The 22,213-nt window shown below is 32.9% G+C and overlaps 1 protein-coding gene and 1 long non-coding RNA gene across 2 annotated transcripts in view; one reads left to right on the plus strand and one right to left on the minus strand.

Moving 5' to 3' along the window:
• Positions 1 to 515: 515 nt before the first annotated feature.
• LOC139502677 (keratin-associated protein 9-6-like) overlaps positions 516 to 22,213 on the minus strand; it is a 38,486-nt gene continuing 16,788 nt past the window's right edge. Inside the window, exon 6 of the mRNA XM_071292210.1 lies at positions 516 to 648. Within this exon, the coding sequence (XP_071148311.1) occupies positions 564 to 648 (85 nt within the window). The 3' untranslated portion in view covers positions 516 to 563. The remainder of the gene's footprint in view (positions 649 to 22,213) is intronic.
• LOC139503219 (uncharacterized) lies at positions 3,044 to 20,650 on the plus strand. The gene is made up of 3 exons (XR_011659068.1): positions 3,044 to 3,214; positions 18,368 to 18,483; positions 20,035 to 20,650. It is a non-coding gene; the product is annotated as an uncharacterized lncRNA (long non-coding RNA).

The raw sequence follows: 22,213 nt of genomic DNA on the forward strand, positions 1-22,213 counted from the left end.
AATTAAAGAGTTTTTAATTTAAAATGAATGGGTTGTAAAAGCCCTTCGAGGAGACGGTATGGTAAGTAAAGGCAAATTGGTTTCATATTGATGCATACGCATGCAATAAGGTAAAAGAGCTTGTCAATCACTGCGCGTTAGAATGTTTATAGAAGAATGGAGATAGTAGTATGTGGAACTATTTGACATTTTTTCTTCAGGTTAATTTCTAATATTAGAATTTTAATTAATCATCTTGTATATTCTAGAGCTACATACAACCATTAAATCGGACGACAAAAGGAAAAACATCAAAAACAAAGAAGTGTCCACAAATAACTTCATAGTAGAATACAAGATTGCACAACAGAAGTCTCGTCTCCTTCAGCGAAGATAGTTTGGTTAGTTCATATGACTAACACTGAGCAAGTGTGGGATTTTCCAACGAACGATTTAGTATATTTTCATTATAGAGGGATTTAACTGTTGGGAATCAAATTCAGAAAATCAGTGTTTCATTCATCAAATTTATTTGATCCCAACTTAAATGAATGTATTGTACTAGTATGTTATAATTAATGATATTATCCCCTCGTCGACGTCTTCTGACACGTGACTGGCTCTCCGTTTGAATACCAAACTGCATGACAGCCTCCACAATATATTGAACTACAATTAAAAAAAAATATATTTTGTTAATTGTATTATAATTGATTTGAAATTTAATGTCTATAAAGTATAAAGAAAGTAAACTTTTAATGTTTATTAAATCGGGCCAAACAATTACAAATTTCAAATAGAAATACTTGTGATAAAACTGTTAAGACTAAAATATTTTTCTTTTTTTTGGCACCTTCCTTTAAATTTTTTGAAGCTAAGACTCCTGAAATGTATTGTAGGTCAATTTTGGGTAAATTTTGTCCATAATTTTAATTGTTTTTGGCATAATTAACCTTAGCCGCCATCCACGGTCCAAAAATATTTTATATTGATGAATTGTATATCACATTTTGAATCTTTTGGTTACAAAACATTTTGGATCGTAGGTGGCGGCCAAATTTTTCCTAAAGCTTTTAGGTTTGAAAATTGTCCAAAATCATCAAAATTTGACTAAATGTCCCAAATGGGCATAATTTGGAGAGTATTATGTACTTTTACGAAAAGAACTGTTTTATTGAGCATTAAGACTTTTGAAATAGAACCATTTACGAACCAATTTGTGAACTTTATGGTGTTTTATGATAAAGTTGATATTTTGGGCCATTTTGGGCCATAAGTGAACCTTGTTCTTTAATTCTTTACTAGGATATTAAAATCAAGTTTAAAAAAATCGTGTTTAAATAAAAATAACAAATAACAGTGCTAGATGATCGCAATATTGTTGATAAATACCCCACACTATCTTTTAATGCTATCATATTTCAAAAACTTTGATCGAATGCCTTTAAAAAATTCCTACACTTACCCTGTTTCAATCATTGCTTGCAAGTGGTATTGTTAATGACCGTTTATTTCCTCTGATTCAAAAGTATTCAGAAAACATTTATTCAAATAGACAAAAAAAATGAATTGTTGTTAAAAATCTATTATGTCAATATATAGCCGTGCGTGGCATAGTTTCAACGGATAAACGAATTAGATTATTTTATAAACCTTTAAAATAGAATTTTTAAAAATGGCAGGTTATGAAAACGTTCGAGACAAAAATGTGCAGTTCCCTCGAGAATTCGATTTATGATTTGTGTTTATTGATTTTATTGTAAAGAAGCATACAATTGTTTTCTGGATTGTACAAATTCTACAAGACGTGTCCTTGGATAAAAGGTAGATGATTCTTATGACGTGTACATTTCGCTTTGATACCAACAGCGTAATAAAATTCTCAGTTGATCTGTCTTAGGCGCAGACTTACAAATGTTTATACACTACCAACAATTTGACTAGCGTTAACATGTACATTAAATGCCGCTATAAAAACAGTACTTTGAGGAAACATTACTAAACAGTACATTAAATGCCGCTATATAAACAGTACTTTTAGGAAACATCACTAAACAGTACATTAAATGCCGCTATATAAACAGTACTTTTAGGAAACATCACTAAACAGTACATTAAATGCTGCTATATAAACAGTACTTTTAGGAAACATCACTAAACAGTACATTAAATGCCGCTATATAAACAGTACTTTTAGGAAACATCACTAAACAGTACATTAAATGCCGCTATATAAACAGTACTTTTAGGAAACATTACTAAACAGTACATCAAATGCCGCTATATAAACAGTACTTTTAGGAAACATCACTATTCAGTACATAGATTTTTATATCATTTTCAGTAATGTTGAGAAAAAGTTGTTTACAGTACTGAAAATTTCAGTCATTTACCAGTACTGAAAATTTCAGCCATTTTTCAGTACTGAAAATTTCAGCCATTTTTCAGTACTGAAAATTTCAGTCATTTTTCAGTACTGAAAATTTCAGTCATTTTTCAGTACTGAATTTTTTTGTCATCTTTAAGTACTTCTACACATACAATATAAGGTCAATGTCAGAAAAATATAAAATGTTTTTATACTGCAACTAGTTGTGTTTATTTTATGTAAAATATTGTAACAAAGCTCTATTGTGTACGATGTCAATTTCATCATGGCACACTTTCTCCACAATCAGGGGTCCATGAAGGGATGAAAATAAGTATCGTTTTTGTTACGATTTGAATAGCTATCAATTTATCAATTTATGTTGCAGTATAAAAGCAATATTGTGTCAATGTCAGAAAAATATAAACTTTTTTGTGTTTGGCGCAAAACTGGGGAAGGGCTCGGTAGAACCTCGCCCTTCCCCAGTTTCTTAGCCTCATACAAAAAATATGTATGAGACTGCGAAACTGGGATAGGGCAAGATTTAAATGCGCCCTTCCTTTCCCCAGTTTTATTCAGAATACTAAAAAGTTTTTATCTTTATGACATTGACCTAATATTGTTTTTTTTTTACTGCAACCTAAATTAAAATTGATTTTTAAATCGTAACTGTTATATATTATTAGCATGAATATCAAACTGTGTGTATCCCTTAATGAACCCCTGATTGCGGAGAAAGTATTGCATGATGAAATTGACATTGCATAAAATATAGAAATCAACGACAACGGAAGCCCGCAATGAACGGTGTTTTAATCTTTTGCTGACGACAACTTCCAAATCTACATAGGACCAGGATTTTTTAAGGTAAAAAGTTACGAAATATATCAATGTAGTTCACATTTCATTTGGTTAGTATGGTGATCACGAAATCAAATAACGTGTTCAAACTTGGGGCATTTTAGTTAGTTGCAGAACATGTCCGTCCTGGGACAATTCGGACCGTCTAAAAAAGACAGCTAGGACCATCTATAATGACAACTCAGACAAAGACAAAATGAACATGTTTACTAAGTTTCAAGTTGATTGGACTTCAACTTCATTAAAAACTACCTCGACCACAAACGTTTACCTGAAGTGGGACAGACAGATGGAGGAGTGCACGCACAGACCAGAAAACATAATGCCGATAATTGAGGCATAAAAAATTGTAAAATAACAACTTTAGAAAATTATGTATCAAGTATATTGCAGCAAAATAGGCTAGAAAGGGCTAAAGAGAAAAACAATATCAGCGAATACATTGGTTGACAGAAAATTAGACTTTGAAATAAATAAATAAATAAAAGATTTATAGAAAAAATACGAGTCAGATGAGAAATATCTAAATTGATACTTTTTTATTCCAATTTTGAGTATATATAAAATTATAACGTAAGCATAAAATTTGCCTCAATGTAGATACTGCCCTGTAATAAAAGTGAGGTATGTGTATCTGACACAATATAGCTCAAGTTAAATGAAACCCTTTTTCAGACATTTCAAGTCTATTTTAAATAATATTAATAATTTTATTATATGAACTTTTCGGAAGTGTTTCACGACTTTTTTGGGGGAAAAAAATGAATTTTATGAAGAATCTGTTGCCATCTAATACTTTCCAATAGACCTGCAGAGTTTATTTTCAATGCATTGTAAGTCAGGTTATGTATTTTGAAACTACCACAGAACAAACCATTTATTTTTTATTTTTGTGATTATCAAGGCCCCCCCCCCGAATATTAAACAGTTGGCTCCTTAGAAGGACACTATATGGACTTTTAATGTCAAGCGACTAATATTTCATATATAGTTTAGACAGGACGCGAAATTTAAAGTCATGTACGAAAAATGTATACAATATCATAACAAGTAAGGAGATGTGGTATGACTGCCAATTTGGCAACTATCAACTGGAGATCAATGAAGTAGTATTATCAATTATAACCAACCGTGCGGCCTTTGACAAAAAATGACAAATACCCATACTGTATAAATCAGTTATAAAAGGCCACGACAAAAAAAATGTGAAACAATTAAGACGAAATAAACTAACGGCCTAAGGGACGACATCAAAAGTTCAATGAAGTATAACTAGAGGCTTTTAAGAGCCTGTGTTGCGCACCTTGGTTTATGAGTGTATTAAACAAAGGAAAACGATGGATTCATGACAAAATTGTTTTTTGGTGATTGTGATCTATTCGTAGATCATACTTTACTCATCATTCTTGCTACTGACAATTTTCTCTATCTGTAAGGAACTTGGCCCTTTAGTTACAGAGGAACACATTTTGTAAAAACTTACCCAAATTTACCAAATTAATGAAAATTGTTAAAAATTGACTATAAAGGGCAATAACTCCTAAAGGGGTCAATTGACCATTTCGGTCATGTTGACTTATATGTAGATCTTAATTTGCTGAACATTAATGCTATTTGCAGTTTATCTCTATATATGATAGCATTCAAGAAAATAACCAAAAACGGCTAAATTTCTTTAAAAATTACCAATTGGGGGACAGCAACCAACCAACCAGTTGTACAATTCATATGAACTTTTAAAGCAGATATATAAAAATATACGTTAATAATGATTTTGGCTCAGTTTGGTTGAATTTGGTCCAATAGTTTCAGAGGAGAAGATTTTTGTAAAAAATTTACGAAAAATTGTTAAAAAAATGACTATTAAGTGCAATAACTCCTTAAGGGATCAACTTACCATTTCAATCATGTTGATTTTTTTTAGATCTTACTTTGGTGACATAATGGCTGTTTACAGTTGATCTCTATCTATAATAATTTTCAAAATAATAACAGAAAATGGACAAAATGTCCTTAAAATTACAAATTCAGGGACAGTAACCCAACAACCCATTGTCCGATTCATCTGAAAATTTCAGGGCAGATAGATCTTGACCTAGTTAACAATTTTATCCCTTGTCAGATTTGCTCAATGCTTTGGTTTCAGAGTGATAAGCCAAAAAATACATTTAACCCCTATGTTCTATTTTTAGCCATGGAGGCCATCTTGGTTAGTTTGGTTAGTTTGGCGGGTCATCGGACACAATTTTTTAACTAGATACCCCAATGATGGTTGTGGCTAAGTCTGGTAAAATTTGGCCCAGTAGTTTCAGAGGAGAAATTTTGTTTATAAGTTATTGACGACGGACGCTCAAAATTCGGATTTGTGGACATATTTTTCCTGTCGACAGGAATATATAACTTTTTTGTATTAAAAGATAAACAGATAAACATTATCTGTTTTATGTTAAATTATTTGAAAATTCTGTTTTATATATAAAATGTTCTTTAAATGTGTGCAATTTGTTGGTTTTTTTCTTCAAATAATCCATATTTTTTCAACGAAAGTTTACTTTTGAACACTATTTTTATTTGTTTTTTTAAACTGAAAAAAGTTTTAAATGTCTGAATATCTATATTATTTCTTTTTATTAAACATAATTTGGCTAATATATAAACTCTGCACTTTCCCTCTTTTTTGCCAAATTGAGTCCTGTTACCAGGAAAGGGTAAACATATGGGGCTAAGGGAAGTAATATTTTTTTGTTAAGCTCATGTGGCTCTATTCAACTAATAAAGTTTAATTCTGCGGTCACACTAGGCAACGATCGCACTACGATCTATGAAAAAATGCAAATGTTGACGATCGTAGCGCGATCTTGAAGATCACAGTAAGGTCGTATCACGGTCGTGGTGAGGTCTTCAAGTTCGTGATGAGCGTATACAACTTTGAACATGTTCAAACCAATCGTGGTGGAATCAGGTATTAGTGAGTTCGCACTAAGGTCGTGGTAAGATCGCAAAGGTCGCTGTATCATTATAGCGAGAGCGTAGTGAAAGCGTGATTCTATTCGGAGAAACCAGTACCATAGTGTGGAAACGGAACTGTACGGTTTTCTAATAATTTGGTCATTCGGGAGACTGTCAAAAGGGGCCCCGACATTTGCAAAATAACAAGTTGCTTGAAGAAAATTTGATGAACTCTTATGTTACTATATATAGCTATGTAACGTTTCTGCTTCAGGTTTTGGTAGCTTAAATATTCTCATAAAGAACCAATAAAATAATAAGAAAGCTATGTGCATCCAAACGTTTTCCTTAGAATGATGGAGCTCCATGATGTGTGAAACGATCAAATTTGCCACACAACAGGGATCAAAAATGTATAAAAAAAAACGACGAAAAATGTCAAAAAAAAACATCGAAAAATCAATGTTTGCTACCTGAATTTCCACATGTACCTTTTCTGATATAAAGTTCTACCTGTCTGAAAGTTTTGAAGTCATTGTTCCAGTAGAAATCCAAATATATTCATTTTCTCCATGTCGGATATTTTTATTGACTGTACAATCGCTTGCAAGTTTACTGTAAAATCACTCTGAGCCTTCCTGAACAATATCAATGAGAAGAACATAAACCGTGTACTATCTCTTCTGCCACATTCATGATTAGTTTATGTTTTCCATGATACTTCTGTCATATAAATATGTATTAAAACTACTGTAATCCAATGCTGCAACACATGTCTGGAATGATTTTCTCTCCTTTTTCTGTTACAATTTAATATCAGTTAGTTATTTTGTATTGTTATCAATTTTTTATACCTAAATTACACACTCAAAAGTTGAGTATGACTGAGCGGATCCGGCACGAGGGGAGAGGGAGTGTTGGTGATTAAAACCCCATTCAAGTTTTTCGATTTTTTATTTTTATTTTGTGGAATTTCAGGGTGTTCCGTGGTTTGGATCCCGCACCTGATCTGATATCGTTATTGATAGTATTAAATGATGATCCGATCATTCAACTGATTTTTTTTTTATAGTTTGGTCTTGTGTTGTGATTGGGTTTTTTTTTTTATAAATGAACGCACACAGACATTTTTAACCCCGCCAAATTCTGTATGTACCTGTTTTAAGTCATAAGCCCGTAGTTCAGTGTTTGTCGTTATTTCGTGTATGTCATATATTGTTTTATTATGAATTAGGCCATCATATTGTGTATTAATTTTTATTTTTCATGTCGGAACCTGTTATTGCCGACTATAATTGCTTAAATCCATTTATTTTTTTAACTTTGAAAATCCTATCACATCTCCTTCTTTTTATATTGAAGATATAAATAATTATGGTTTGATAAAATGTTGTTCTCACTAAAAAAAAACTTTTTCGTTAATTTGTCGGATTCTATAGTTGGGAATATTGAAAAGTTCCCGATGTAAAAAAAAATCATGTTGTTTTCTCTGTCTCTCTGATAACAAGGCCTCTCCAATCCTTGATAACATTTAATTTTACTTGAGCTTTTTCTTCCAGTAGTTATAGCTTGTAGTAAACAGAAATATCATTGGAAATTATATCACATCTTCTTATTTTAATATCGAGTTTATTGACATATATTATACGTGTCTTTTCTTGCATCCGTGGTTAGCTACCACTATTTCACATTCGAATTCCTTTATCAAGTTACAATATCCCGATCCTCTGATGAAAAATTCTTTGTTTTATTGTTCAAATATGTATTTATTATTTTTTTTAAATTGCTGGTCAAAAACATATTAAGTAAAATTCGAAATATGCTCTTTACCCTTCCAGAGCATCTAGTCACCTTTTTTATATATACATATTTATTTTGTAAGAGGATTATTTTCATTTTTATTTTAGATTGGATTTTGCTCATTGTTGACGGCCGTGCGATGACCTATTGTTGGTAATTTCTGTCATTTTGGTCTCTTGTGGAGAGTTGTCTATTTGGCAATCATACCACATCTTCTTTTTTTATATCTATTGTATACATTTTGTTTTTGTCTCTGATATAGTCACCTTAAAAGGGTTCCTTGATAGGATCTTAATTGTTAAAATGACTGGTTTTATGCTTATTTTCATTTCAAATACCATATATGAATATAATAGGACAGACAAGGAATATGGAACGCCATAGCTGTGTCACAGTGGAAAAATGGACAAAAATTTATTTTGATACTTTTTGGACATTTTGTTAAAGATTTTGTAAAACCAGTGATTTTGTTATATTTGCAATATTTCACTAGGGATTTTGATATTTTTATTGTGCAAGATATAAGTTAAGTTTAGAAGATTAAGCTAATATAATTTCATGTTTTAATTTTTATTTTTTTAAATGGCGACATTTTACTTCAAAATGATCTATTATTCCTGAGACTACTATAACACATGTTATAGTAGTCTCAGATTATTCGTACTTGACAAGCCAAGGCTTTAATCCCATAAATAAGTCTGTATGTTCTATAATTGTTAATTATTATCTACATGTATGTGTTAATTTTTCTGCTATCCCTTATTTGAATTTTCTCACTCATTTAGAGAAATATTTGTCAAGTACAAGTAGTTTTGGTTTGTTATATAAACTATGTTGTTATTTTGATGTGGCAAATTGGAATAAATATTACACTGAGCAGTCCCAACTCTGTACAATTGTATTCCATGCTGAACTTATTAAATTATACATTGCGCTAACCAGAGTCGTCTTTTGTTACAAGAGCTAGTCCCAGAGTCAGAGTCCGTACTGTTTATTGTGTGTGTGTGGTTCCAGACCAACACATTTCCCAGTCACAGATACACCCAGAATGTATTTGTGATAGCTGTCTTTCGTTGTTCATATTTAGTATTAGCTGTGAAAATTTAATTATTTTCAGCGTTTTTTTCTCGATTATGAGTGCCCTTTTTATTATGTTCACATGGTTCAGTAGTATAACAATTATGTTGAGCAATAACATCATAATGTCATTATATTGTGCAGATCTGGTATTATATTCAGCACTTTAATCAATATACTTTTGTCTTTATATTCAGTACTTTTGAAAATATCTTCTGTCAACATATTATTATATTATGTAGATTTCTCATTATGTTGATTACAGTAACCGAAATATTCAGTGGTCAAACACACTTTTTATACGCCCGTCGTCTTTAGACGGGACGTATTATGGTATACCGTTGTCCGTCCGTCGTCCACACTTCGGACAATAACTCAAAAACGCTTTCACCAATTTCCATGAAACTTAAGTGAATTGTTTATATCTATTGATGTAAGCTCCCTTTTGTTTTTTTTTAATTTTAAGTTTTGGATTTATGGGGCTTTATTTATAAAAAAAAAAAAAAAGGGGTCCGTTGTCCACACTTCGGACAATAACTCAAAAACGCTTTCACCAATGTCCATGAAACTTTGGTGAATTGTTTATATCTATTGATGTAAGCTCCCTTTCAATTTTTATAAATTTAAGATTTTACATTTCCGTGTTATGAATTTTTATGCTTAAAAAAGGGGGGATTTTCCAATTTTGGGACAATAACTAATACTTTTAAAAACAAGTGAAAAGGGCAACGGCCGTATCACGCGCTAAAGCGCAGCACTTTATTATCAGTACTGTTATCATTTATATGTTGAGTGAAATAAATATTATGTTCTGTAGACTGATCATTATGTTCAGTAAAATAAATATTATGTTCAGTTCAAACAACTTTATGATCAGTGGTCAAAATGTTTTATGTTTGGTTCAAAAAATATTATACTAGGTGGTTAATCAATTACTTTCAGTGCTTTTTTAGCTCACCTGGCCTAAAAGGCCATGTGAGCTTTTCTCATCACTTGGCGTCCGTCGTCGTCGTCGTCGTCGACGTCGTCGTCGTCGTCGTCGTCGTCGTCGTTAACAATTTTTCAAACATCTTCTCCTCTGAAACTACTGAATGGATTTGAATGAAACTTAGCATGATTGTTCCTTAGATTATCCTGCACAAAGTGTGTGCTTCGATTTTTGATCCGTCAAAAAACATGGCCGCCGTTACTTAAAATAGAACATAGGGGTCAAATGCAGTTTTTGGCTTATATCTCAAAAACGAAAGCTTTTAGAGCAAATCTGACAGGGGTAAAAATGTTCATTAGGTCAAGATCTATCAGCCCTGAAATTTTCAGATGAATCAAACAAACCATTGTTGGGTTGCTGCCACTTAATTGGTAATTTTAAGGAAATTTTGCAGTTTTTGGTCATTATCTTGAATATTATTATAGATAAAGATAAACTGTAAACAGCAAAAATGATCAGCAAAGTAAGATCTACAAATAAGTTAATATGACCAAAATTGTCAATTGACCCCTTAAGGGGTTATTGTCCTTTAATGACAATTTTTCACAATTTGTTCATCACATTTGCTAACTTTAAAAAATCTTCTCCTCTAAAACTTCTGAATGGATTTGGATGAAACTTAGCATGATTGTTCCTTAGATTATCCTGCACAAAGTGTGTGCTTCGATTTTTGATCCGTCAAAAAACATGGCCGCCGTTACTTAAAATAGAACATAGGGGTCAAATGCAGTTTTTGGCTTATATCTCAAAAACGAAAGCATTTAGAGCAAATCTGATATGGGGTAAAAATGTTCATTAGGTCAAGATCTATCAGCCCTGAAATTTTCAGATGAATCAAACAAACCATTGTTGGGTTGCTGCCACTTAATTGGTAATTTTAAGGAAATTTTGCAGTTTTTGGTCATTATCTTGAATATTATTATAGATAAAGATAAACTGTAAACAGCAAAAATGATCAGCAAAGTAAGATCTACAAATAAGTTAATATGACCAAAATTGTCAATTGACCCCTTAAGGGGTTATTGTCCTTTAATGACAATTTTTCACAATTTGTTCATCACATTTGCTAACTTTAAAAAAATCTTCTCCTCTAAAACTACTGAATGGATTTGGATGAAACTTAGCATGATTGTTCCTTAGATTATCCTACACAAAGTGTGTGCTTCGATTTTTGATCCGTCAAAAAACATGGCCGCCATTACTTAAAATAGAACACAGGGGTCAAATGCAGTTTTTGGCTTATATCTCAAAAACGAAAGCATTTAGAGCAAATCTGACATGGGGTAAAAATGTTCATTAGGTCAAGATCTATCAGCCCTGAAATTTTAAGATGAATCAAACAAACCATTGTTGGGTTGCTGCCACTTAATTGGTAATTTTAAGGAAATTTTGCAGTTTTTGGTCATTATCTTGAATATTATTATAGATAAAGATAAACTGTAAACAGCAAAAATGATCAGCAAAGTAAGATCTACAAACAAGTTAATATGACCAAAATTGTCAATTGACCCCTTAAGGGGTTATTGTCCTTTAATGACAATTTTTCACAATTTGTTCATCACATTTGCTAACTTTAAAAAATCTTCTCCTCTAAAACTACTAAACCAAATTCAACCAAACTTCAACTGAATGATCAGTAGGGTGTATAAAATAAAGTTTGTGCTTTATTTTTTATTTCGTCAAAAAACATGGCCGTCATGGCTAAAAATAGAACACAGGGTAAAATGCAGTTTTTGGCTTATATCTCAAAAACTCCAGCATTTAGAGCAAATAAGACAAGAAGTTAAAGTATTTATTAGGTCAAGGTCTACCTGTCCTGAAATTTTCAGCCGAATTGGGTAACTGGTTTTTCAGGTATAATGCCCCTGAATTGATGATTTTAAAGAAATTTTGCAGTTTTTGGTTATTATCTTGAATATTATTATAGATACAGATAAACTGTTAATAGCAAAAATGTTAAGCAAAGTAAGATCTACAAATAAGTCAATTTGACCAAAATTGTCAATTGACCCCTTAAGGAGTTATTGCCCTTTAAAGACTTTTTTCACAATTTGTTCATCATGTTGACTTACTTTAAAAAATCTTCTCCTTTGAAACTGCTGTATCAATTTCAGCCAAACTTAGGCTAAATGAGTTTCAGAGTATCTAGTATAAATTTTATATTTCATTTCCTTGTATGTCAGAAACATAGCTCCTATGGCTAAAATAGAACATAGGAGAAAATGATTTTTTTTTTGCTTTTGAAGAAAATAGGACGATTCAAAGAACAATTGAAAAGCCAAAATAATCATTGATGAGAGATTTAACCAAAAAAATTAAGGTGAGCGATTCAGGCTCTTGAGAGCCTCTTGTTTCATTATGTGGTGGTGGTAGACTACCGAAAACATGTATATTTTTTTCGGGTTTATTTTCATACTGGCAACATGTCGTCTGCTATACAACGTGCTCTTGTAGAACTTAATCTGCAAATCTTTCAAATTAAAAATTTTAAAGATGATAGGATAGAAGATGACACTTTTCAGCACCTTACTGATCAAGACTTGATCAGACTAGGTGTTGAAACTATTGGTGATAGAATAAAGATTGAGGGAAGCAATGAGGATGACTCTGTGACTATATGACACAAACATTAGCAACTATAGGTCATCATAATGCCCCCAATAATTAGAAAAAGCCCCCGCATAGTCAGCTATAAAAGAGGGGGAAAGATACCAGAGGTAGTGTCCCCGAAATGCTGTGTGGTAGACAGTGTTATTAATTAATTATTAGCGCCCTTGGTAAAACTTCAAATTTCATAATTAATGTATTTCATTGTTAAATAATTTACATGAAGCATATAAGTATATATTTGTTAATTGCATAGCTTTTGCTATTTGAATTCGTTGGTTAAAGATGTTTATTTATATTGTAAAGTTTAATATTTGCATCGTCGCAAAATCTTTGGTTACCCTCTTTGTATACATTCAGTGAGAAAGTTATATATTTTATAGATCATACAGACAACAAAATAGGAAATTGATAATTCTTGTCTATCCTTTTTTTGATGCGTTTTGTTATTTGATTAATGCGGGGTTCACACATTGCCGATTATTGCTCCCGTTTGAGATCAGACAGCGATACGACACGAAAAGTGAAAAAGTCGGATTAGTATCCTCAATTATCTGGAATGTCCTATTATTGTCTGAACGCAGTCGTTTTAGTTCGTAACAGATTCCTACTGGTCGGGAAGGGTCCGAATAGTTCGGCAAAGCACCCCGACAGTTAGGTGCGTCCCGTAACATTCGGGGAAACTCAGCCGATTTTGTCTAGTCGGATTACAATCGTGCCTATGTCGTGACAGATTCTGCTGTATCGGATCGAATTCCTAACAATGTTCTGTGTATTCGGGACGGTGTCCTGTGGAACGGGAATGATCTGGAGAAGTCCCGACAATAACAGAATACAATACGACTGAGACCAGACAAAGCCGTTTGCAATGCGATAGAGCGGACCGTGATAGGATTACGTTCCGACAGTACCTGATCATCCCGATTATGCCGACAGTTTTCAAACGGATAACTTCCGTCAGCGTCGGTTCACTGTCTTGTCACTATCTGATCTCTGTCGGATTACATTCGGTAGAATCGGGACGCAGTCGTGACAGACTCGGTAGAATTTTACCTGGCGAAAGATACAAATCGAATTTCCATCCACGATTCACAGGATCTTGATCAGACTTTTGACAAATTTTAATCGGGAATGGTCCTGTCAAGGACGGCAGTAAAAATCGTGAATGTGTGACCCCAGCTTTAGCCATGTGATTATGGATGTTCCGAATTGAGTTTTCTCTTATACCCCAGTCCCACTAAGCCACGATCGCACTACGATCTGTGGGAAAAATGCAAATTTTGATGATCGTGTAGGTCGCAGTAAGGTCGTACCACGGTTGTGGTGAGATCTTCAAGATCGTGAAGAGCGTGGCCAACTTTAAACATGTTCAAAACAATCGTGGTGCGGTCGTGGCGAAATTAGGTCGTGGTAGAAGCGTAGTGAAAGCGCATTAAGATCTTTACTCTCTTCTCTGTTACCGGCCACAAAAGAGCTCATCAACCAGAGAATTAATTTAATAAACACAAAACTGTAATAAATTCCAGATATTAAGTTTTGGAAGCTCTTTGGTATTGTATTAGGTACTTTAAATGAAAAGAAAAGTTACAAGTAACATATCATATTAGTTTAAACGAGTAAACACTAGGGACTATATTCGTGAACAACGAAGCGAAGAAGAACAGACAATTGTGGTCTCGGTCGTATATTGGTATGACGTTGGCGTCGTCGTCGTCGTCCGAAAACATTTGGTGTTTTCGCACTTTAACTTAAGTATAAGTAAATAGAAACATGTGCAATTTAAACACAAGGTTTATGACCATAAAAGGAAGGTTGGGATTGATTTTGGGAGTTCTGGTCCCAACAGTTTAGGAATTAGGGACAAAAAGGGCCCAAAATAACATTTTACTTGGTTTTCGCACAAGAACTTTCAGTAAACAGAATTCTATTAAAGGAGTAGGTACGGTAAGACTCCTTTTTGGCCCCAAAATATAGCAGTTTTACAAAATTGTGATAATGTTAAGCCATTTATTGGAAAGTAGAATGATTCTGGTACATAAATATGGGCTGTTTTTTGACAATACAATGCACATATATCGGGTACTAGCATCATAAAGTCACGCTAAATTACTGAAATCTTCACAATTTCAGCATTTTAGACAAATTTTAGACGGTTTCTGTCTAAAATCATCTTCGCTATTATAGCCTAGGGTTACGAGAGAGCGGGAGTGGATCGTAACCCTAGGCTAGCGAAGATGGTCTAAAATGAAAGTGGCCGCATTCGTGTTCATCCATAATATTGAAATGTAAGTTGTATTTGATGATAATACATAATATATATAAAGGTTGAGGATGAACACGAATGCGGCCACTTTCATTTTTGACCAAAACCATCTGAAAAGTGACGATTTTTGTCGAATTTGATAAATTTTTCATATAAAGCTTGAATCAGAGCGTTTTTAATGACTTAATCAGTTGAAATCTTTCACAAAAACTAATTGAATCAATTGAAATAGACACTTTTAAAAGTGTTTAAAAAGTGTCTAAAATATTTCGTCAGATGAACTTGAAAATTGAGGCCAAAATCGGCCCTTACCGGACCTACGTCTTTTAACATAAGGTTTATGACCACAAAAAGAAGGTTGCCCAATGGGATTGATTTTGAGAGTTTTGGTCCCAACAGTTTAGGAATAAGGGGCCAAAAACGGTCCAAAACAAGCATTTTTCTTAGTTTTTGCACAATATCTTTAGTATAGGAAAATAGAAATCTATGAAATTTTCATACAAGGTTTATGACGACAAAAGGAAGGTTGGGATTGATTTTGGGAGTTTTTGTTTTCGTATAAAGCTGCGCCCTGCGGAGCATCTGGTTCTTTTAGTGGCCCAAAAGCGTGGAATTCATTATCCAGTGAAATAAAAAAATTATACTATAGGTGTTTTTTATACGACCTCAAACATTTTTTTGGATCGTATAATGGTATGATGTCGTTGTCGTCTGCGTCGTCCGAAGCCCAATTGGTTTCCGGACAGTTTCTTTAGTTTAAAAAAATAGATCTTAATGATTTTTTTTCTAAAGGGTCAATACCACAAAAGGAAGGTTGGGATCGATTTTGGGGATGGTTGTCCAACCGTTTTGGGATGAGAAGCCCAAAACAAGGATTTTTCTAGTAAGGATAATAACTTGTGTATAAGTATTTCATTTGCTCTGAAATTGTACCACAATGTTTAAAACCACAAGTAGAAGGTTTGGATTCGTTTACGGGGTTATGGGTCAAAAGTTTAGGAATAAAGGGCCAAAAAGGGACCAAAAGCCAGCATTTTCTAGTTCCAAGACAATAAATTGTGTGTAACTGTATTGACTTCTCTAAAATTGTACCACAATGTTCCACATAACAAAGGGGAGGCTAGGATTAAATTTTGGAATAATTGCCCAAAATATGTAGGAATTAGTGGGGCCAAAAAAGGGCAAAAAAGAAGCATGTTTCTAGTTTCCAAACAAAAATTGTTTAGGTGAATTAATCTCTCTGAAATCGTAATACAAGGTTCCATACTACAAGGGAAATGATGGGATTGAGTTGAAGGGTTATTGCTTAAAAAGGGGGTTTCAATAAGTTTTTTTTTAGGGGGGTTAAAAATTTTAAGGGATCATTCCTTTTTTTCAAAAAAATTCGAAATTCGAATTTTGAAAAATTTCAAGAAGCCTTCAATTGCACAGTATTGTATAGTAGATTTGTTAGATCTCTGGCAACATTTATTTTGTGACAAAAACCTTAATTATGACAAAAACTCGATCACAATCCAAATTCAGACAGTATGAAGCTTCAATATTGTGACCAAATTTGCTCCAACCGTTCAGGGTTGCACCACTGCGGTCGTATAAAGATGTGCCCTGCGGAGCACCTGGTTGTTGTTGTAATTATAGTTTGTTTATTTAGATCTATTGTTCACATTTGTATATTAGTAAATTATTCATTTATGTAGTTGATATTGTATGTAGAGAGCCTTGTTGAAATTTGGTTTAATCCTAATGAGTTTTTATTATATTATTATTATAACTCGCAACTCAACTTTTAAAACTCGCAACTCGACTTTTGTAACTCGCAACTCGACTTTTGTAACTTGCAACTCGACTTTCGTTACTCACAACTCAATACTCGCAACTCGACTTTTTTTAGGCAGTCACCGGGCCCCCACTTATGAAAATTACTGGATCCGCCACCTGGATGTTGCCATCAAAACTGTGTCACTTAAAATAATTTGTCTCCGAGTATATTGTTATGCAATCTGTAACTTTACTACAATGGTTCTTTTATGGTTGCCATGGTAAGGGTTGTTTTGTTTTAAGGGGACAATAATTTGATGGGGGTTTTTTTTTGGGGGGGGGGGGAGTTGACGAATAGATCTAATCATTTTGATCTGTTGCTACGCAAGTTTATATTTTACTACAGCAAAGCTTCATTTTTACTTTTTTATACGCCCGTCAAAATTTTGACGGGACGTATTATTTTATACAAATGTCCGGTGTCCGTCCGTCTGTTCGTCTGTCCGGCGTAAACATGTCGCGCCGTAACTTGAGAACGACTTATCCAAATTTCACGAAAAGTTGTTTCTTATGATAGTCAAATGATCTGTATACTTTTCGGTCAAAATAAGATTAAAACTTTTTGAGTTACGGCACTTTGTAACTAAAACAGGGGGGTGTTTTATTCACATGTCGCACTGTATATCAAAAACAATTTTTGATTATTGCTTAAAACTTTACACACTTCTTAGTTATATTAATTTTAAGATCTGTATACTTTTTGGTGATGATTCAAAATTTCATTTTTGAGTTATTTAGTATTTTGTAAAAAAGGGGAGGGGATTTTTACATGTCGCGCCGTATCTCAAAAACGATTTATGATTATTGCTTAAAACTTGACACACTTTTTTGTTATATTAATCTTAAGATCTGTATACTTTTTGGTGATGATTTAAAATTTCGTTTTTCAGTTATTTAGTATTTTGTAAAAAAGGGGGAGGGTATTTTTACATGTCACGCCGTATCTCAAAATCAATTTATGATTGTTGCTTAAAACTTTACACACTTCTTTGATAAATTGAACTTAAGATCTGTATACTTTTGGGTGATGATTTAAAATTTCATTTTTCAGTTATTTAGTATTTTGTTAAAAAGGGGGAGGGTATTTTTACATGCATGTCACGCCGTATCTCAAAATCAATTTATGATTATTGCTCAAAACTTTACATACATTTGTACTTCTTTGTAACATTAATCTTAAGATCTGTATACTTTTTGGTTTTAATTCAAAATTTTATTTTAGTGATATTTAGTTTTTTTGGGTTCATATGTCCCTCTGTATCTCAAAAACAATATATGGTTATTGCTTAAAACTTTCTCAAAAAATATTTATGATTATTGCATTAAACTATCACACAAGACGACAAGCGTATCATGCGCTCATGGCGCAGCTGTTTATTTTAATTTGTACACAATTTAGTTCCTGCATTTTAAGTTGCAGAGAGTTAATTTTCTTCATGCTCTGGGCATGTTGGGCAACATAATTTCTGTCAAGTCTTATCAGCCTATAGTAAAGTTTTAAAAAATCCATTTAAAAGAATTGGTTGTCATATTTGTTTTAGCCCACTTTGCTATATTCATAAATTTTTATCCGTTATCATTGTCCGTTAACCTATCTAGAATTGTAAAAACTGGTTTCCTCTGCATACTAATGAGCTTAATTATTTTACCAAACTAGGGAACAAGAAATCTTCATAGGGATACATAGATTGAATATTTTCTAAATGGATCCAAACTCCGTGTCTCACCTGCAGTTGCTGCTGTTAGTGTAAAAGTGTGATGTTGACTATAAAAGTGAGTATATTTATCAGTAAAATACAGAATTTAAAAAATAATATATGTGCATGCATCATACTCCATCCATGAACTATGGATAATAAAAACAATGTTATAGCAATGACTAAAAAATAATCATAGATCTAATTTTAAGGGTTAATTTATTATAGCTCTACATCTTTTATATACGCTTTGGATTTTAAATATTTTGGCCACGAGCATCACTGAAGAGACAAGTGTTGTCGAAATGCGCATCTGGTGCAGAAAAATTGGTACCGTTAATGTTATTATTAAATTTTTGTCGAGCCTGCAACTTTTGTTGCAGAAAGCTCGACATAGGGATAGTGATCCGGCGGCGTTAGCTAACTTCTTAAAAGCTTTATATTTTAGAAGGTAGAAGACCTGGATGCTTCACACTTTGTATATAGATGCCTCATGTCACGAACTTTCGGTCAGTAACATGTCCAATGTCCTTGACCTTATTTTCATGGTTCAGTGACCACTTGAAAAGAAAGTTAATATTTTTTGTAATGTTAAATTCTCTCTTATTATAACTAATTGGATAACTATATTTGGTATGTGCATACCTTGCAAGGTCTTCATGCCCGTCAGACAGTTTTCACTTGACCTCGACCTCATTTCATGGATCAGGGAACAAGGTTAAGTTTTGGTGGTCAAGTCCATATCTCAGATACTATAATCAATAGGGCTAGTATATTCGGTGTATGGAAGGACTGTAAGGTGTACATGTCCAACTGGCCGATGTCATCTGACCTTGACCTCATTTTCATGGTTCAGTGTTTATAGTTAGATTTTTGTGTTTTGGTCTGTTTTTTTCATAATTAATGCAATAGATCTTCTATATTTGTTGTATGGAATGATTGTAAGGTGAACATGTCTAGCGAGCAGATGTCTTCTGACCTTGACCTCATTTTCATGGTTCAGTGGTCAAAGTTAAGTTTTTGAGTTTTGGTCTTTTTATCTAATACTATATGCCATAGGTCAACAATATTTAGTGTATGGAAATATTTTATGATCTATATGTCAGTCATGCAGGTTTAATTTGACATTGATCTCATTTTCATGGTTCATTGCTCAGTGTTAAGTTTTTGTGTTTTGGTCTGTTTTTCTTAAACTATAAGTAATAGGTCAACTATATTTGTTGTATGGATGCATAGCTGTACATGTCTGCCTGGCATGGTTCATCTGACCTTGACCTCATTTTCATGGTTCATTGGTCTTTTTTAGTTATCTTGGTAAATGTTAAGTGTATGTGACAGTCTTTAATAAAGCTTTATACTTAGGACTATCAACATAATATCAATGATAAGTAAAGAAGGCGAGACATTTCAGCGTGTGCACTCTTGTTTATCTTGTTCTAGTTTATCATGGAGACTGCAATGATAAATTATAAATCACAAAAAAATCCTTAATCTCACCATTGCACGTGTCAGAAATGCTAAATATATGGACTCATCTTAAAATTCCTTAATAATAACCCTGATTGGTAAGGTTACCGTAGTATTTGATGATTATTTAAGAAAATTGTACACTGAATTTTATTTTTAGATTTCAGCAACAGAATGAAGAATTCCAAGAGTCTAATACGGTTTATTAAACAGGATTTTATCATTGAATCAACATCCTACAAGAATATAACATACAAATAAGTAATTATGTGCAGGGAAGAACATTTAAACAAAACTGTAAGAGACATACAGTGGTGGTGTATTTTTAAAGAGACCGAAAGAACCTATAATAACTTGCCATGAGTGTATATTTTCCAAACCAGAAGCTCGTTCATAATAATATACAATTTAAATTAAAAGTATTGTATGAACATTACAGATAAAGTCTCAAAAGAGAAAAATTAGTTTTAAATGAAACATTTAAGTACAAAACATTGAAATAGTCCTTTCCATGTTGTGTGACATGTAGAAATGTTATGCTTTCACCATTCATGTAGCTCCATATAGAGGAATGGGTCCCTGACCCCCTCCCCCCCAAAAAAAACGCATTCGTATCCGACAGCAATCAATCGATAAAAAACACCAAACAAAAATCAAAAGGGAAACATACCATCGACACTTGATACATGTAGCATGCTCTGCATTGTGAATGAAAACTAAATCAACAAAGATTTTTTTTATGTTTTTTTGACATGAGACAAGCAATGAGAACCTTGGTACAGGCGTTTGAATAAATTATTTTTAGAATATTAAGTTGATAAATGGATTAGAAAAAAATCTTTCGTTCTGTCTTTTGTAAGTAAGACCCTTTTCCCTGAGTAATTTGTTTCAAAGTTGATCAACAAATACAACTAAAATCCAGGATGCGAGTCAGCGATGTACATGACTTTGCTTGTCTTCTTGCTTTATTGTCGTGCCTGTGACATGCGAAAGATACAGATAACAATCCTACGGCGTTAGCTATTTGTATTGAGCTTGATATTTTATATGGTAATTGACTTTAACTGGAGGCTTCATACCTTGTGGCTTATACATGTATAACGTAAGTCTGTATTATATCTGTTGGCCTTGACCTCATTTTTATTGTCAAGCAACTGCTTGAAAACAAATTTCTATTTTTATTATGTTATTTTCTCACTTAACTATTAATGAACTACCGAATTGGACTATTTAACGGGTTTGTAATAACATGAGCAACAGGATGGGTGCTACATTTATATGTGGAACAGGATCAGCATACCCTTCAGGAGCACCCGAGATCAAACCCATGGTGGGATTCGTGTTGCTTAGTCATTAGTTTTCTATGTGAACTATTATTTGTCTAATTTGCACAGGTCATTAGTCAATGTTAAATTTAGTTTTTTTTGTCTATTTCTTTTAGCAATACTAGTATATAAAACTAGATATAGTGTATGAAATGATTTTATGATTTAAATGTCTTGTCTAGCAGGGGTCATCTGACGAGTCACCTTGACTTTATTTTTTCATGGTTCATTGGTCAATATGTAATTTTCATTGTTTTGGCTGTTTCTTGTATGAGATAAGCAATAGAAAAACTATATTACGCGTGTATGATTGTCAGCTATACATGTCTTTCTGACTTACATTGGTTTATCTCACATTGACTTCATTTTCATGGATCTTTGACAATGTGTGATGTATGTGATACCTGTACTAAAACTCTAACCTTGGTCTATCAGCATAAAATAATTCGTGAATATAAAAGCAGGCGAAACGTTTCAGCTTGAGCATTCTCGTTGCATCTTATAAGTTGTATTTGTCTGAGACATTATTGGTTAGACCTTACAGGACTCACTTTAATTGTTGAGGACCAAGAAATTTGAACAACAAGAAAGAAATAAAGATAGGTTGTATAAAACATGCTCACGACCAAAAGATATTTACTTTCTATAATATTATCTATAATATGTTCAGTTACTGTTAAATTCTTGTGAGGACTCGATTCGTGTTCATTTCCAATTAAAAAAAAAAATCATGTGATAGATCGATTCACTTTGGGTAGAACATGTGTCTGTAGTTTAGATCTTTTACACTAACCGTGATTTTGAAAGTGCTTACGGTCAAGGACAAAAAAAATATTTTTTTGCAATTGAACACTCTTTTACTTGTAACGTAAAAGATGAAGAAAACCAAATAAGACTCCAATTAGTAATAGACTGAAATATCTTTTGTAGAAGTGTTACTGTTTTGTGGAGATTTAACTAACATTTCTTTTCATATTTAGAATTATGTATTTTAATTGGATTCTGCCTTACTAC

Source organism: Mytilus edulis, chromosome 14 (genome assembly GCF_963676685.1).
Source record: "Mytilus edulis chromosome 14, xbMytEdul2.2, whole genome shotgun sequence".
NCBI classification, from domain to species: domain Eukaryota; kingdom Metazoa; phylum Mollusca; class Bivalvia; order Mytilida; family Mytilidae; genus Mytilus; species Mytilus edulis.